Source organism: Dendrobates tinctorius, unplaced genomic scaffold (genome assembly GCF_039654945.1).
Source record: "Dendrobates tinctorius isolate UK_male_01 unplaced genomic scaffold, ASM3965494v1 ptg000256l, whole genome shotgun sequence".
Classification (NCBI taxonomy): domain Eukaryota; kingdom Metazoa; phylum Chordata; class Amphibia; order Anura; family Dendrobatidae; genus Dendrobates; species Dendrobates tinctorius.
Window position 1 is genome coordinate 2,254,455 of NW_027361923.1, and position 19,216 is coordinate 2,273,670.

Below are 19,216 nucleotides of genomic sequence, written 5' to 3' on the forward strand. Positions count from 1 at the left end.
GCGAGGCTTGGAGGGGAGAAGAGAACTCGTACCTCCGGTAGCGTCCTTAATAATCTGATCCAATTGTGATCCGAAGAGACGCACTCCCTGAAAAGGCAGATTGGTCAGAGACTTTTTAGAGGACAAGTCCGCCTGCCAGGCCTTGAGCCAAATTGTACGTCGGATTGCCACGATGTTACTTGACGCCTGAACTGCGCAAGATGCGGCATCCAAGGAGGCAGAAAGCAGATAATCCCCCGCATGGGAAATCTGATTGGCGAGATCGGCCAAATGCTCTGGTCGTGCCTTATCCAGAATGCCCTGCCGAAGTTCATCTGCCCAAGTGGATATGGCCTTTGCTGCCCAAGAAGAAACAAAGACTGGACATACCGCTGCTGATGCCGCTTCGAAGGCAGATTTTGCTAGAGATTCTATGATCCTATCATTAGAATCTTTTAGCGACGCCACACCTGACAGCGGAAGGACCGTATTATTAGAGTCTGGACACGGGAGGGTCCACCGAGGGAGAAGCGGCCCAGTTGTCCGTGAGCTCTTTAGCAAACGGGTACAGCACGCCGAGACGTTTTCCTCTTTGAAAGCGTCTGGTCGGATCTTCTCTCTCCAAAATCTTTCCAAACTCAGAATGGAAGGGAAACACCCTGGATGGTGTTTCCGCCCGTCTGGACGAAACCTCCTGATCTGAGGATTTCGCAGGGGCGTCAGCGATGTCAAAGGTATGGTGAATCGCGGCAATGAGGTTTTGCACCGTAACCTTCATGTTCGCATCCTGGTCCGAATCCAGCTCTAAGACCCCTTCCGATTCCGAAAGCGCTTCGCCTGACTCGGGGAGGAGGCCCGAGAGGGAGACTGCTGGGGACTATGGGGTGAGGTAGGACGAGGGGAGGACTCCGCCTGGAGGTCCTGCCTGGGCCTCTTGCGACTGCCGCTGGCTGGCTCAGATGGGACGTCCTGAGACGTGCTGGGTCCCGCCGAAGCTCCCAAGGGCAACTTGTCCAGAACGGCTACTAGGGACTGAGACACCTTGATGAGGTCTGCCACTGACTGTGATTGAGAGGAGGCCCAACCCGGCATGGGGGGCTCACTCGCCCCTGGAGCTATGGATGGCTCCTGAGCGGCGTCGGGCTGGACGCAGAGCGGGTACGATCAGACTTAGCGTTGGACATAGTGAAAAGAGAGGCAGTGCCGGCCGATTGGGGGACAGAAGGCAGAGAAGGGTGTCAGTCTGCAGGTGCAGAGCTACTCACGGTCCGGTGTCCCCAAGGGCGACGCTCTCTGATCTGGCTGCAGGATGAGGCCAGGCCAATCCGGCTGAAAAAAGGCCCAGCGACCGAAATCCGGCAGGGAATGAGGTCCGGCTGGCAGGCTGAGAAGATGGCGACCACCAGGGAAAGGGCGCGCTGCCAGAGGGAGAAGAAGGGCGGAGCTCGCCGCAGAGATCCCCTTAGCACCGCCCGCTGTCCAATAGCAGGCTGGTGTGAGGCAAGGGGGCTGGGAAGGCCTAGGATGGGCGGGAGAGAAGCCCGCTTAGAAGAAAGGGGCAGGGGGCGTGGCCGCGACGCAGCGGTAGGCCCGAGATGAAGCCGGGGCCTAAATTAATAGCGCCGGCCGCCTGTCAGCAGGGGGTCGGCGCGGAAGACGCGCCGCAACACCAGGCCGCAACCCCGGGCCGCGTCCCTGCTTCCCACAGCCCAACCCCTGTATACCCCTGCCGGGATGAAGAAAAAACGGGGGGGGGGGGGGGCGCAGAACAAGGCCCGAAAGAACAGGGGCCTTCATGGATGCGGCGACCGTGGGGAGAAGCGGGCGCGCAGGCCCTACCGTGGTCCCCTGGCGACCGCCTTAGGATGAAAACGCCGGGGGACCGCTAGACCGCATACTCACCCAGGCCGGGGGCCACAATAAAGGTACCTGAGAATCCCACGCTGTCTGTCGTCTTTATGGAATCCACGCCTCGTCCAACCGTCAGGCTCTGGTAGGCGAGATGGTGGGAGGCGGGGGGCAAGGACCGTCCGTATAGCTGGCACGCACCTGTGCGAGGCTCCTGGTCCTGCCGCGGAGACCTTTGAGGATACGTGGTGGCAGTACACGCCGTACTCATAGTCTCTTTGTGGGAGTACGGATGTGACTGTTCACTCCGTATCCCTCCGAAACCTGTAAAGGCACGACGAGGTAGATAGGGGTCTAATAAAAGACCCGTGTCCACCTCCTACTGACACTAAGCTAAACTGAGGAACTTCCTGCCGGTCGGTGGGGTGTACACTGCGGAGGAGGAGCTAACCTTTTTTTGTGCATAGTGTCAGCCTCCTAGTGGCAGCAGCATACACCCATGGTCTCTGTGTCCCCCAATAAGGCGAACGAGAAATAATTTTTCCCGTGTCAATGGTGTCTAAAGCCTTTTATATTCCACATGTACAGTGCCTTGCGAAAGTATTCGGCCCCCTGGTACTTTTCAACCTTTTCCCACATATCGTGATTCAAACATAAAGATACCAAATGTAAATTTTTGGTGAAGAATCAACAACAAGTGGGACACAATTGTGAAGTTGAACGAAATTTATTGGTTATTTTAAATGTTTGTGGAAATCCAAAAATTGAAAAGTGGGGCGTGCAATATTATTCTGCCCCTTTAACTTAATACTTTGTTGTGCCACCTTTTGCTACGATTACTGCTGCAAGTCGCCTGGGGTATGTCTCTATCAGTTTTGTACATCGAGAGACTGAAATTCTCGCCCATTCTTCCTTGGCAAACAGCTCGAGCTCAGTGAGGTTTGATGGAGATCGTTTGTGAACAGCAGTTTTCAGCTCTTTCCACAGATTCTCGATTGGATTCAGGTCTGGACTTTGACTTGGCCATTCTAACACCTGGATACGTTTATTTGTGAAACATTCCATTGCAGATTTTGTTTTATGTTTGGGATCATTGTCTTGTTGGAAGACAAATCTCCGCCCCAGTCTCAGGTCTTTTGCAGACTCCAACAGGTTTTCTTCAAAAATGGTCCTGTATTTGGCTCCATCCATCTTCCCATCAGTTTTAACCATCTTCCCTGACTCTGCTGAAGAAAAGTAGCCCCAAACCATGATGTTGCCACCACCATGTTTGACAGTGGGGATGGTGTGTTCATGGTGATGAGATGTGTTGCCTTTACGCCAAACACATCGTTTGGCATTGATGCCAAAAAGTTCGATTTTGGTTTCATCTGACCAGAGCACCTTCTTCCACGTGTTTGGTGTGTCTCCCAGGTGGCTTGTTGCAAACTTTAAACGACACTTTTTATGGTTATCTTTGAGAAATGGCTTTGTTTTTGCCACTCTTCCATAAAGGCCAGATTTGTGCAGTGTACGACTGATTGTTGTCCTATGGACAGACTGTCCCACCTCAGCTGTAGATCTCTGCAGTTCATCCAGAGTGATCATGGGCCTCTTGGCTGCATCTCCGATCAGTCTTCTCCTTGTTTGAGATGAAAGTTTAGAGGGACGGCTGGGTCTTGGTAGATTTGCAGAGGTATGATACTCCTTCTATTACAATATGATCGCTTGCACAGTGCTCCTTGAGATGTTTAAAGTTTTGGATATCATTTTGTATCCAATTCTGGCTTTAAACTTCTCCACAACAGTATCACGAACCTGCCTGTTGTGTTCCTTGGTCTTCATAATGCTCTCTGTGCTTCAAACAGAACCCTGAGACTATCACAGAGCAGGTGCATTTATACAGAGAATTGACTACACACAGGTGGATTATATTTATCATCATTAGTCATTTAGGACGACATTGGATCATTCAGAGATCCACAATGAACTTCTGGAGTGAGTTTACTGCACTGAAAGTAAACGGGCCGAATAATATTGCACGCCCCACTTTTCAGTTTTTGAATTTCCACAAAGATTTAAAATAACCAATAAATTTCGTTCAACTTCACAATTGTGTCCCACTTGTTGTTGATTCTTCACCAAAAATTTACATTTGGTATCTTTATGTTTGAAGAATGATATGTGGGAAAAGGCTGAAAAGTTCCAGGGGGCTGAATACTTTTGCAAGGCATTGTTAACAGTTGTGGCCAAAAGTATTGACACCCCTGCAATTCTGTCAGATAATACTCGGTTTCTTCCTGAAAATGATTGCAAACACAAATTCTTTGGTATTATTATCTTCATTTAATTTGTCTTAAATGCAAAAACACAAAAAGAATTGTCCTAAAGCCAAATTGGATATAATTCCACACCAAACATAAAAAAGAGGGTGGACAAAAGTATTGGCACTGTTCGAAAAATCATGTGATGCTTCTCTAATTTGTGTAATTATCAGCACCTGTAACTTACCTGTGGCACTTAACAGGAGTTGGCAATAACTAAATCACACTTGCAGCCAGTTGACATGGATTAAAGTTGACTCAACCTCTGTCCTGTGTCCTTGTGTGTACCACATTGAGCATGGAGAAAAGAAAGAAGACCAAAGAACTGTCTGAGGACTTGAGAAACCAAATTGTGAGGAAGCATGAGCAATCTCAAGGCTACAAGTCCATCTCCAAAGACCTGAATGTTCCTGTGTCTACCGTGCGCAGTGTCATCAAGAAGTTTAAAGCCCATGGCACTGTGGCTAACCTCCCTAGATGTGGACGGAAAAGAAAAATTGACAAGAGATTTCAACGCAAGATTGTGCGGATGTTGGATAAAGAACCTCGACTAACATCCAAACAAGTTCAAGCTGCCCTGCAGTCCGAGGGTACAACAGTGTCAACCCGTACTATCCGTCGGCGTCTGAATGAAAAGGGACTGTATGGTAGGAGACCCAGGAAGACCCCACTTCTTACCCCGAGACATAAAAAAGCCAGGCTGGAGTTTGCCAAAACTTACCTGAAAAAGCCTAAAACGTTTTGGAAGAATGTTCTCTGGTCAGATGAGACAAAAGTAGAGCTATTTGGGCAAAGGCATCAACATAGAGTTTACAGGAGCAAAAAAGAGGCATTCAAAGAAAAAAACACTTTCCCATAATGTAGGGCCCAGTGTGAGAAAGCTGGGTCTCCCTCAGAGGTCATGGGTCTTCCAGCAGGACAATGACCCAAAACACACTTCAAAAAGCACTAGAAAATGGTTTGAGAGAAAGCACTGGAGACTTCTAAGGTGGCCAGCAATGAGTCCAGACCTGAATCCCATAGAACACCTGTGGAGAAATCTAAAAATGGCAGTTTGGAGAAGGCACCCTTCAAATATCAGGGACCTGGAGCAGTTTGCCAAAGAAGAATGGTCTAAAATTCCAGCAGAGCATTGTAAGAAACTCATTGATGGTTACCGGAAGCGGTTGGTCGCAGTTATTTTGGCTAAAGGTTGTGCAACCAAGTATTAGGCTGAGGGTGCCAATACTTTTGTCTGGCCCATTTTGGAGTTTTGTGTGAAATGATCAATGTTTTGCTTTTTGCTTCATTCTCTTTTGTGTTTTTTCATTTAAGACAAATTAAATGAAGATAATAAAACCAAAGAATTTGTGTTTGCAATCATTTTCAGGAAGAAACTGAGTATTATCTGTCAGAATTGTAGGGGTGTCAATACTTTTGGCCACAACTGTTTGTGCTGCATGATGTTGGTGTCTCCTGTAAGGAGCTGGGACGGCGGTGTGCTGGCAGTAGAATGATTGACCGCATCAGACATCTCCTGGTGAAGTGCTATGAAATCTGCTCTTCTTTTCTTCCAGAACGCCAGCGATCAAAAGACTGAAATGGAGAAAATAAAACACAGAATAGCTGAAGAGTCTGCAAAGATTGAAGAAAGGAAGAGGAAAATTGATGATGAGCTAAAGGATGTTCAGGTAACAAGATAAAGTGCTGACAAAACCAAGTGATCTTGAATGAAAAGATTCCCTTGTATATTGGGTCATACTTCTACTGCGCAGTGTTAGCAGATTAATCCCATGAAATTTCTTGCAAAATGATTATTTCTCTATTGTTTCATTGGGGGACACAGGAAACCATCCTGTGTCCCCCAATGAATGCTCCGAGAAACAGATTTTACGGTGAGTAGCCAAAAAATCCTGTTCTTTTTCCCACTGGTATTGTGAGCATGTTTTAGGGCGCAGTCAGACGGCCGAATGATATGGACTGTGAGTTCATCGCAGTACTGTACATAGACTGGCTGGCAGCTCTCCGAACCCGAGCATGACATAGAAATACATGTAGAGAGAGCCACCAGCCAGTCCGAGCATCGCGATGCAGTCGTTGTGCATGTTATATGGCTGTCTGACTGGGTCCTTACTTCCTGGTCTGTTGTATCCGCTATACGCTGAAAACTACATATCACATGAATCCCCAAGTCTCCCTATCATACACTTTGAGCTCTGCCAGTCAAGTTCCCTCTCCTTCCTCACTGCTAATCCACCCTATTAATGGCATGTCTTTGATGATGTGCACAGGGCTGGACTGGCCATCTGGCAATTCTGGCAAATGGCAGAAGGGCCTGTCTGGTCGTGGGCCGCCTTGTCTACTACATTGTTAGCAGAATTTGTATTCTCAAGACACCCATACTGTTAAGAGTTGTGACGGAGCACAAAGTCGCTGACTCCGTCACTTACCCCAGCAGGCCACGGGTATCATTAGAAATATTGGGCTTGTAGTAAATCTTCCTTTCCTCCATCCAGAGTAATATTAGTAGTAATATATCCGATCTGGTGCTTGGGACGGGGAAAGCATGGGTCTGTGTGATTGCAAATGCCAGGGCTGAATTTCAGTCCCAGTCCATACCTGCTGGTGCACATTAAGGGAAGTGACTTTTGCAGAGGTTGGACACATTATGGAAGCCTAGATATTATTATTGTTAGTAGTAGTAAAAAAAAGCATCAGTGCCACAGAAGGTTAAAGGGGATCCTTTTATATGCACACATAGGATGTTGGAGCACAGCTTAAAGGGAACCTGTCAGCAGGTTTTTTGCTATGTAATCTGAGAGCAACATGATGTAGGGGCAGAGACCCTGATTCCAGCAACGTGTCACTTGCTCAGCAGCTTATTGTAGTTTCAATACAGTGTTTTAGGAGGAGGTTATTACTACCGGACTACGTCTCATTTACAGCCCAATCAGGCTAATCTTTGTAACCCACCTCCATCACTGATTGGCAGGTTACTCATGGTCTACACAGGAAGCTGCCAATAGGCCATGTGGGCGGGTTATACACAGCATGTGAGCACTGCTACATATACAGCAAATTAACAGGCATTCTACCAAACCTGTACCAAGCAGCCTAGTAAGTGACACATCGCTGGAATCGGGGTCTCTGCCCCTCCATCATGCTGCTCTCTGATTACATAGCAAAATCCTACTGACAGATTGCATGTAGCGTAGCATTTCTGAAAAACTGTCCTAAAAGCCTATATTGTAAAGTGGGACATTTAGTGCACTCTAATAAAATAGCAAAAAACAACAACAACCTTGTATCCCAGGGAGATCTGTATAAACATGGGCAGAACATATGGCTTATAAGCCTCCCCCCAGCAGTGCACAGAGCATTGGTAACACTGTATGCCGCCCTCCCTCCCTAAAGTAGTTTAGTTGTGCAGTGTATGTTGTATTGTTCATCGGTTTTGTGGATCTTTTATGTTTTTTTTTGTTTTTGTCCTTTGTGTTTTAGCCTTTGGTGGATGAAGCCAAACAGGCAGTCGGTAACATAAAACCCGAGTCTTTGTCGGAGATCCGATCCTTGCGCATGCCTCCTGACATTATCCGAGACATTCTCGAAGGTGTGCTAAGACTCATGGGGATCTTTGACACATCGTGGGTGAGCATGAAAAGGTAAGAAGTAAAGTGTAACTGTGCGATTAAAGGCAACCTGCCGCCTGATTCATGCTGCCTAATCCACGGGCGGGCAGCACGGATCACAGCCCGGCCGCATGATTGCAGTCAGGGGGATTTTTCTCTGAAACGCCAATACTTTTTGTATCCGACCCTCCCTGCTGGCCTACATCACTATTTATAACCTTGGCAAATTTGCACATGCGAGGTTATGCCTGCGCTTTGCCGGGACATCTGGGAATGTTTGGGTCTGCAGCTTAAAGTGGCGGTGTATGCGCGGCAGTACGGTGAGGCCAGCGTCCTCGGAAGGGCTCGTGGCAATGTCATGCCTGACGTCAGCGAGACAGCCAGCTATCCATTAGACACTGCGTATGGAAATGATCTGGTATGATGCGTCTGGATTTCTCCAGAATTTTTCTACAGAACACGAACAGAAATATTCTGTATCAAGGCTTTTATCTTTCAATCCCCTACAGAATCATATAAGCTGTTAAAGGGGATTAAACTTGCTGACGGGTTCCCTTTAAAGGCCCTAGTCAGAGACTAGGCTAGGTTTGGCCTCTCCCTGCAGGACCTCTCAATCATCGCCAGCAGCGCTGTTAGAAGCCGGCGTAGGGCCGAGCTGGACTAGTCACGTCCCCGGCCAGACCCTAAAAGGGTACTTCTACAATCCTGCACCTGGGCGTCGGTTCATGCTGACCACAGTGTAGGCAGCAGGAATCAGGTGATAGGATCCATATAAGCCGCAGATGACAAGTTTCTGCCTGAGTCAGGGCTGCTTATAGTTGTGTATGGCTGATATTAGATGGCCAGTTTGGTCTTTACGTTTCTTCACTTGGATTTTCTGATTTCTGCAGGCTTATTAGTGGTCTGTGTGCCCCTCGTAGGGCTGTGCCAACCACTGTGTGTCATACGAAGGGATGCCCAACTCCAATATTACGTGGGCCGCACACTCAGCACTCATTCTGTCTATCTATTATCTATCTATCCATCTATCTATCTATCTATCATCTATCTATCCAATATCTAGCTATCTCATATCTATCTATCTGTTATCTATCTATTATCTATATATCTATCCAATATCTATCTATATATCTATTATCTAGCCATCAATCCATCTATCAATCTATCTATCTATTATCTCTCTTATGTATTATCTATCTCATATCTCTCTATCTATTATCTATCTATCTCATATCTCTCTGTCTATTATCTGTCTATTTTTTCCTTCTGTCTCTTCTGAAGGGCTGCGAAGTAAATAATATTTCCAGAATCTCATTCACACCGAGCATTTTTATCTTCCGTGTATTTTTTTAGCTGCAGTTTTTTTTTTCGCTGCAGACTGTCAAAACTTTCACTTAAGTTTTTTATTCAAATGACCGCATGAAAAATGGGTTTCCCCTGCCAATACTGCAGTGTAGAGAAAACCTCTGCAAAATAAAGTCCTGTGTGAACATCACCCTAATTGATGTCGCTGTGCTCCGGAGCTGCGCTCTTTCCCTGTAACTCCTCAGCTGTTCAGGACGCTCTCTCATTCACTTCACTACTCGTTGCTGCTTTTTTCTACGTTTCTTATTTTGTAAACTTCTAAAATTCTTGATTGGAAAAAAAAGGTGTAGACGATATAGGAAATGTACAGAGGAACTGATGCCAGTAAGATGGAAGGTTCTGGTGGTCCGTCCAGGTGCGCTTTCAGCCTCTTACATAGTTTTCCTGTATAATTGTACTGTGTCTTACTCTGGCAGTTTTCTTGCTAAGCGAGGAGTTAGGGAAGAAATTGTGACCTTCGATGTGAGGAACATCACTAAAGAAATCCGGGAAAGTGTAGAAGAGCTGCTGGCAAAGAATCATACGTCGTTCGATGCAAAGGTGGGTGCTGCCCACGTGCGAGGGCCGCGAAGAAGGGTCATCCGACATGGTATCTATCTTATGGCAATGCGGATTTTGTGTCTTTCCTGCAGAATGCAAAAAGAGCCAGTGCCGCGGCCGCTCCTCTGGCTGCTTGGGTGAAGGCGAACGTGCAATACTCCCACGTCCTGGAGAAGATCGAGCCCCTGGAGAAGGAGCAGGCGGCGCTGCAGGCGTATGTACTACACATCTTAGGCTATCTGTCGGCACTTGGATCCTAGAAATTCATGTGCAATCTAGAGTCTAGGCAGTGTGGTGTTGCGACATCACATGTAAGGATTGTTAATGGAGTTGTGACCCGGACTCCACACTTATAATGTGGCATATCCTAGTGATATGCTATAAGTCTAAATGTTGTTGAATAGCCGTTACCCCTTTCCACTCCACTCCCTGACGTGAGTGTGAGAAGCAGGCTCAGGAGCTGAGGCCGCTTCACACAGGAGAGTGATATACGACTGACACCTACCTCTAACAGCCCCTGATCAGAGCTAGCGCCAATCTACGCTTTGTACCCACTTAAATGGCACTTTCAATCTCTTCCCCTTCCTTCTACTGAAGGCCCACATCACCTCCATCATACTCTTGTGAAACCAGCCATAGGCATCCCGTAAAAGACCATAACACATACTGTACACCTCTGCATTGGGACCTAAAAAATATGTAATGCTGTAGATAAGCCCCCGATGTAACCTGAAAGATAAGAAAAACACGTTAGATTATACTCACCGGAGGGGTCGGTCCGGTCCGATGGGTGTCGCCTCCCATCTTCATACGATGCCGTCCTCTTCTTCCCTTCCTGTAGTGGCTCCGGCACAGGCGCACTACTTTGCCCTATTGAGGGCAGAGCAGAATACTGCAGTGCGCAGGTTACATCTGGGGCTTATCTACAGCATTACAGAATGCTGTAGATAAGCCCCTGATGTCAATGCCGGCAGCTGATAGGCCAAAAAAAGGGTGACAGATTCCCTTTAAATGTTAACATATATACATACATGCATGCATACATACACACATATATATATACGCACACATACATATATATACATACATACATATACACACACAAGATTCCCTTTAAAAAAAAACATAAAACTTTGGCTCACTCCCACACCCCCTCTTTCTTTTCTCCATCCAAAAATAGAGAAATTAAAGTATAAAAAATTATATTCAGCATTGCCCCATTTGTTAAAGTCTGATCTACCAAAATATAAGATCAATTTACCATACAATAAATTCCGAAAACTAAAATTGAATGCCACAATTGCTGTTTTTCACCCACGGCACCTACCTCAAAACAATGCAATAAAAACCCACCTAAACTGTAGCAATAAAAACTACAACCTATCACACAACAATATACCCCATGTAAAGACATAAAAAAGTTATGAGTACTATAAAAGTTCAGTATTTTTTTTAAGCCACTAAAATAATAAATAGCAAAAAATAAATGAATAAACAAGTATCTCCGTAGTCATACTGACCTGGAGAATCTGACCTGAGCAAATCCCAATATGCAGTGGTGAGATTGTGTTTTCTCGGTCGCTTCATTGGGGGACACAGGGCACCATGGGTGTACGCTGCTGCCGCCAGGAGGCCGACACTAAGAATTACAACTAAGAAAAAATGTCGGCTCCTCCCCAGTGGGCGACACCCGCCTACTGACAACCAAGCAATTCAGTTTAGTGTCACTCGGAGGCAGACAGGAGTCTGAAGCACCAGACAAGGTTCTGCCAAAAACATATTTTTATTATGTTTTATTTTTACACCTTAACGAAGAGATCATTCTGGATCTGGTCAGAGCGGTGCGTTACACCCTGAAGGTGATGGCTTCCTTCACAATTTCAGATTCCCTTTTTGTCATTAACGAAGGACCTCGCCAAGGTCTTTTGGCCTCCGAGGCATCCATTGCTCGATGGATTCCATCTGCCATCCTGGAAGCTTACGGTACGGTTTATAGCCAAGAACCAATTGCCCCCACCGGGTGTGAGGGCTCTTTCCACTCGAGCACTGACAGCTTCCTGGGCTCCTCGCCATCAAGCTTCAGACCTCCAGCTTTGTAAGGCTGCTATATGGTCCTCTCTTCACACCTTCTCAAAATTTTACAGGGTTCATACTTCTGCATTGGCGGACGTGAGTCTGGGCAGAAAGGCGCTACAGGCGGCATTCCTGATGGAATTGCCTGTACACATTTATACTCGTTTCCTACCTCTGGGCGGCTTTTGGACGTCCCATGGTGTCCTCGGTGTCACCCAATGATGCACCCAAGAAAAACATATAGTGGTGGAATTCTGTTTTTTTTTTCCCTTCAATTTAACCTCATGTGGATTTTTTTTCCCGTTTTCAGCACATTATATAATAAAGTGAATCATATCATTCAAAACTAGAACTCTTCCCGCAAAAAAAACAAAACACATACGGTTATGTCGATGGAGCAACAAAAAAAAAAAAATTAGAAGGAAAATACTAAAGCGTTAAAACAAATACTAGTCACATGCTTAAGTATGTAAAGAAGAAGCTTTCATTGTCATAGACAATATAACATTCTTACAAGCTTCTTCAAGCACCTTAGAAGATCTTGTGTCATTCATGAACATATTATTTCCTCTGTTCCACAAGTTATCATGAGACACTCGGAAGAAAGGAGCCCGAGAACCCTCCGAGCATTGATGGGCTGATTACCATTCTGCCTGGTTTCTCACATTGTGCTCCCAGGCTCTCCTGGCCCATTAATGTCTGACGTTCTCTATTATGATACTTGAATGGACTCTGATTTGAAATCTTAAAAAAAAAATATTTCAGTAATTTCCGAAGAATAGAAGAAAGAAAACACAAGTTGGAAGAACAACTTAATACCGTTGGCCAGAAGGTGACAGAATTGAAAGAGAAGTAAGTGTTTGATAAGATGATGACTTTATTGAATCGTTTTCTTAGTTTCTGGGTGACCTGATAGAAGTTGGTGTTTAGCAGCCGATGACAAACTCCTCTCTCAGCTTCAGCCTCTATTAGTTTTGAGACTTTGGACATTCACTTTTTCTGATAGAAAGCAAAGATCTACTAAATTGCTTGTAGTCTTGGCTCGGCTCACCAAACATCAATTGATTAAGATTAGCCCGCTGCCAAAAACTTATCACCGGTGTGCTTGTAATGATTTATGTTGCTGATGAAGAATTCTCTATTTTGTAGGTTCCAGGCAAGAACAACTGAAGCTGCCAAACTGGAAGCAGAGTTATCAAAAGCTCAAGAGATCATTCATTCTGCAGAAATACTGATCAACCAGTTGGATGGAGAGCACAAAAGATGGAATGCCCAGGTCAGAAACACAAATCAAGACTGGGGTCAGAAACACGATTCAGGACTGGGGTCAGAAACACGATTCAGGACTGGGGTCAGAAACACGATTCAGGACTGGGGTCAGAAACACGATTCAGGACTGGGGTCAGAAACACAAGTCAGGTCTGGGGTCAGAAACACAAGTCAGGACTGGAGTCAGAAACACAAGTCAGGACTAGGGTCAGAGGCAAGGGGGCCCTTTTCCACTACCATGTAGGCCATACTGGCCAGCATGATGTACATATTTCTTTTATTGCTATGGACCACAGAGCTACTTATCTGCTACTATTCCTACTGGTGCTGTCATACCTCCCAACTTATGAAGAAGGGAAAGAGTGACAAAGGTTGCGACAAATTTTAGGCCATGCCCCAACCACACCCATTTCCCAACTAGTCACACCCATTTCCATGTCCCAACCACACACAGAGAAAGAAAAAAAGGAAAAATGGAGAGAAAGCAGGAAAGAACAGAGAGAGCAGAGATAAAGAAAGAAAGGAAAGAAAGAGGGGAAAGAAAGAACAGAGAGGGAGAGAGAAAGAAAGAGTGGAAAGAAAGAACAGAGAGAAAGAAAGAGGGGAAAGAAAGAACAGAGAGAAAGAAAGAACCGAGAGATAGAGAGAAAGAAAGAACAGAGAGAGAGAAAGAAAGAGGAGAAAGAAATAAAGAACAGAGAAAGAAAGAAAGAAAGAGGGGAAAGAAAAAGAACAGAGAGAAAGAAAGAACAGAGAGAGGGAAAGAAAGAGGGGAAAGAAAGATTAGAGAAAGAAAGAACAGAGAGAATGAAAGAAAGAGGGGAAAGAAAGAAAGAACAGAAAGAGAAAAAAGAAAGAAGGAGGGGAAAGAAAGAACAGAGAGAAAGAAAGAGTGGACAGAAAAAAAAGAACAGAGAGAAAAAAACAAAGAGGGGAAAGAAAGAACAGAGAGGGAGAGAGAAAGAAAGAGGTTAAATAAAGAAAGGGGAAAGAAAGAACAGAGAGAGGGAGAAAGAAAGAACAGAGAGAGAAAGAAAGATGGGAAAGAAAGAACAGAGAGAAGGAAAGATTAGAGAGAGAAAGAGAGGGGAAGAAAGAAAGAACAGAGAGAGAGAAATGAAGAGGGGAAAGAAAGAAGAGAGAGAAAGAGAGTAAAGAAAAAACAGAGCGAGAGAGAAAAGAAAGATTAGAGAGCGAGAGAAAGAAACACAGAAAGAAAGATTCTATAAAGATGCTATAGCAGCCTGTCTCCCATTGTAATGCCCACCTGAGCCTCCCAGTGCAGGACATATCATGATCCACTCACATGGCCGGCATCCCCGATTCCAAGGAGATCCCGCTGTCGGAGGAGGACACGGTGATGGATCTGAAGCATTCCCTGAAGTGCCTCCATGGTTGCGTCACAATCTCCTCCCGAAATTACCTAATTTCCGGTCAGCTTCTAGCACGTCACTTCCGATGGAACATCATGTGCGAATTTGAAAGTGCTCCTCGGCTCTGCCGTGTACTCCTGTGTCCGCAGGAAAAGTAAGCTCCCAGCCGGGACAGACTCTCTCTCAAAAACGGGACTGTATGAATGCTCCCTCCATACACCTTGTACACGCATGGCTCCGCACACCTCATACACACACGGTTCCGCTTTGTATGCCTCGTACACACACGGCTCCGCTCCGTACACCTCGCACACACACGGCTCCACTCCGTAAACCTCGTACACATGTGGCCACGCTCTGTACACCTTGTACACATATGGCTCCACTCCGTAAACCTTGTACACATGCGGCTTTCCTCCATACACCTCGTACACACGTGGCTCCACTCCGTACACCCCGTACACACATGGCTCTGCTCCGCTCCGTAAACACGGCTCAGCTCCATACACTTTCTACACACAGGGCTCCATTCCATACACCTTGTACACAGACGGCTCCGCTCCGCACACCTCCTACACACACACGGCTCCACTCCGTACACCTCGTACACACGTGGCTCCGCTCCATACAACTCGTACACACGTGACTGAGCTCCATACACCTCGTACACACGTGGCTGAGCTCCATACACCTCGTACACACGTGGCTGAGCTCCATACGCCTCGTACACACAGATGCTCTGCTCCATATACCTCATACACACACACGGCTCCGCTCCGTATACCTCGTACACACACGTGGCTCTGCTCCATATACCTCGTACACACACATGGCTCCGCTCTATACACCTCATACACTCCTGGCTTCGCTCCGTATACCTCGTACACACACGTGGCTCCGCTCCATACACCCCGTACACACATGGCTCCGCTCTGCATACCCCATACACACACGGCTGTGCTACATCCACCCTGTAAACCCCTCCTGACCCTACACACAAACTTCCCCTCACCAGCATCATGACAACCAGCACAGCAGAGTCCTGCACACACCGAGCCCCTGATCATGTGACTCCTGACTCCTCCCCTCCTGTGACCTCATCACAGGTCCTGTGCGCACAGGAGGAGAAGCAACAGCCTAGGAAGTCATCACAGGCTGTGGGGGGTGCTGCGGGGGGTCTCTGGGAGGGTGAGGATGGGGTCGGTGCATGAGGGGGGCGTGGCGGCTCAGTGCAGTGTGGGAAGAAAAGAGTCCCGCTTGGGACAGCTGGACAGGCAGTCAAAAACGGGACTGTCCCTCCATATCCGGGACGCTTGGGAGCTATGGTGCCGTTAATGCACCAACATGGTGCCGACACCTGCAGAAATCCACTGGTTTTGAGGTGATTACAAGGGGTCTGTTACACCGCTGCAGCTATATTTTACAAATGTGCTTGTCTGCACCACTGTGTTTAACTACCTGCGGACCGCCGTATACTTTTTACGATTGGGCGGTCTGCATGTTGCGCTGCAAAGATGTTCTACTATTCTATTGCATAGTAAGCAGTAGGACATAAGACGTGCTGGAGCTGGGAGACTCTCCACGGGGAAGGCACAGATGGTTTATTACCATCCCTGCGCCCCTGATCACTGAATGACTACAGTATGCAGAGCTGTGAACTGGGAAAAACCGTTAAATCACTGTTTCTAGATAATTAAAAAATAATTATTCCGAAAAGGAGAACACAGTGTAAACTGTAGTTTAGTTGTCTTCCTGTATATGTGTGTGTGCTTACACTGAGCAAAAATATAAATACAACACTTTAGTTTTTGCTCCCATTTTTCATGAGCTGAACTCAAAAATCTAAGACTTTTCTATTTACACAAGACCTTTTCCTCTCAAACATTGTTCACAAATTAGTGTAAATCCGTGTAAGGCCTCTTTCACACGTCCTGATATTTCCTATACCGGAAAAACCAGTACCAGAAATAACAGAGTCCTTGTATGTAATACTTGTGGCATACATTTGGCAACCGTGTGCTGCCCGTGTGCCACATCAGTACCACACATACTGGCGCCTGGGAAGCAGCGGTACTGTTCGCTCTGTTCCCCGATGCTGGGTGCTGAAGACAGCTCTCATCATTCTCCCCTGCTGGCACCAGGAGGGAACAATGTTGAGAGTTGTATTCAGCTGATAACAGCGAGAGCAGGCGGTGGCTGATGGGATTATTCATCATCCGCCTCCTGCGCTATAACTAAATAAATAAATAAATTTAAAGAAATAGCGTGTTGTCCCCCGATTTTTGATAACCAGCCAGGCAAAACTGACAGCAGCGGGCTGCAACCCTCAGCTTCAGCAAGGCTGGTTATCAAAAATAGTCCTCACACTGTTTTTTTGTAATTATTTAAATAAATCATTTAAAAAAAAAAAAATGGCGTGGGGTCCCTACCATTTTTGACAACCAGCCAAGCTAAATCAGACAGCTGGGGGCTTCCATTCTGTGGCTTGTAAGTGGCCATGAATATTGCCCCCCTCAGACTAAAAATAGCAGCCCCGAGCTGCCCAGAAAAGGTGCATCTGTTAGATGCGCCAATTCTGGTGCTTTTCCCGGCTCTTCCCACTTGCCCCGTGGTGGTGGCAAGTGGTGTAATATTTGTGGGGTTGATGTCCTCTTTCTATGGTTTGGTGACGTCAAGCCCAAGGCTTAGTAATGGAGAGGCGTCTATAAGACACCTTTCCATTACTAATCCTATAGTTGTATGGTAAATAAAGACACAGCAAGTATAAAGTCTTTTATTAGAGACAAAAACAAAACAGACAGGGGGAGCGTGGCTATGTAGCTGAGGAGGACAGACGCGCACTGCAAGAGCTCCTGACCATCCTGTCTCTATCCTGCATTTATCGCCTGTCTACCGCGACATACCTGGCAGCGCTTGGTGTCCCTGGGTACCGGGACCCCCCCGGAACTCCGCGGGAGGGTGCAGGACGGCTTCGGTGAGCTTGAGACCTGGAAAACCGGGGCAGACGGCGGGGCCCACACGAGGCGGCGGCCATCTTGGATGCGCGCTCTATCAGAGGGAGCGGCGGCATCCAGCTTCCAGCGCTGCAGCATCACCGGGCAGCGACCTGTATCCTGCGGAATCAGGGGGGATATGCGGTGAGTGCCCTGAAAAATGGGCCCTGCATTACTCCCCCCCTCTTACTAATAGACTCGCTGGCCTGTTGGTGACATTACTGTGGGAGAAATTGCTCTCCCTCCCACCGCTGCTGTCTCTGAGGGTGGATCTCTCCCCCCTCCCCTCCTCGCCATAAGAAGCCTCAGTGATATGGTGTTTCCATCTGCATAGATTCTGCTCCCAGGCCGCAATTAGTAAACCTGGTTCCTGCTGTGTATATAATTGCAGTGGAAGGAATCCTGGACTACACATCTCTAATTACCCTGGTGTATCTCACTGCTTTTAACCATGAATCGATCTAAAGGATCGATGGCAGCAGGAAAACTAAAGGAATTTGTCAGACCCGACCATTCTGAGAGTACGCGTTCTCTTAAGAAATAACTCTTCACAACCTCAGCGTAAAAATCATCCCTCAGCGGGTGGAGAGGAGACTGAGCAGGAAGAAATGACTCTTAAACAGGCATCTGAACAGTTGATGCAGGCTATCTCCCTCACTAGGACATCCCTGACGGAGAAAATAGAGGATGTCTACACTGAGGTGGGGAGACTCCATCAAGATATGCAGACCATGAAGGGGATGCATCACAGAGGTGGAGACAAGAGTGTCCCAGGTGGATGATACCATTACGCCTATGGAGGCCAAGTTAACCAAGGTAGCGGGCTCTGTGAATGCCTGGAAACAGAAGGCAGACGACCTAGAGAACAGAATGCGTCGGAATAACATCCGTGTCATCGGTTTGCCAGAACGCTCAGAAGGTCAGCACCCTGAGCAGTTCCTGGAGAGTTGGCTTAAGACCTCTCTGGGAGATGAATTCTCCTCAGTGTTCGCTGTTGAGAGGGCCCACAGAGTTCCCACAAAGCCTCTGCCTCCGGGAGGCCCACCTAGACCCTTCCTAGCATGTCTCCTCAACTGTAAAGACAGAGACACCATTCTACGCCTTGCAAGACGAAAGAGTCCCATCAAGTTCAACAATGCTGTGATCTCAGTCTTCCCGGATTTCTCCACGGAACTCCAGAAGCACGCGCACAATCCATCGACATCAAGAAGCGGCTCAGGGAAAGGAACATTGTATACTCAATGATTTATCCGGCTCGACTTCGGATTGTCCACGGGCGTTCCTCTGTGTTTTTCACGGATCCAATGGAGGCTACCGAGTGGCTGCGGTCCCATAGAGGATCTCCTGCAAAGGAATCCTAATGCGCCTACTTACGTCTGGATCCTTTAAGGCTGTGTGCCCACGATGTGATTTTTAAGCGTTTTTGCCGCGATTTTCAGCGCGAAAACGCTGCAAAAACGTTTAAAAATCTTGTACAGAACGCACCCCATGCATTCCTATGGCATTCCGCACATGCTGTGCTAATGCTGCGCTTTTTTCCGCAGCGGAATCGCATCGCGAAAAAAAACGCAGCATGCTCAATCTTTTTTGCAGAATCGCAAAGAATTGCCGCGATTCCGCACCCATAGGAATGCATGAGAATCGCTTACTTCCCGCATTTGGCTATGCCCACCATGCGCGAAGTTAAGCGTCTCATGTGCGGTTGGTACCCACGGTGTGGAGGAGAGGAGACTGTCCTCCAGGCCCTGGGTACCATACCCCTGTAAAAAAAAAAGAATAAAAAATCGGGGTATATTTACCTTCCGACGTCCCGCGCTGCATTCCTGGCCTAGCGTTCCCAGTAATGCCTTGTGGCAAATTCCTGT

At 47.0% G+C, this 19,216-nt stretch overlaps 1 protein-coding gene across 2 annotated transcripts in view; it reads left to right on the top strand.

The window, feature by feature from the left end:
* The window catches only part of DYNC2H1 (dynein cytoplasmic 2 heavy chain 1), a 537,791-nt gene that overhangs the window by 196,947 nt on the left and 321,628 nt on the right, over positions 1-19,216 (top strand). For both annotated transcript variants that reach the window (XM_073558365.1, XM_073558366.1), the window contains exons 56-61: positions 5,687-5,800; positions 7,611-7,771; positions 9,520-9,643; positions 9,736-9,857; positions 12,482-12,568; positions 12,866-12,992. In XM_073558365.1, the coding sequence (XP_073414466.1) occupies positions 5,687-5,800; positions 7,611-7,771; positions 9,520-9,643; positions 9,736-9,857; positions 12,482-12,568; positions 12,866-12,992 (735 nt within the window). The remainder of the gene's footprint in view (positions 1-5,686; positions 5,801-7,610; positions 7,772-9,519; positions 9,644-9,735; positions 9,858-12,481; positions 12,569-12,865; positions 12,993-19,216) is intronic.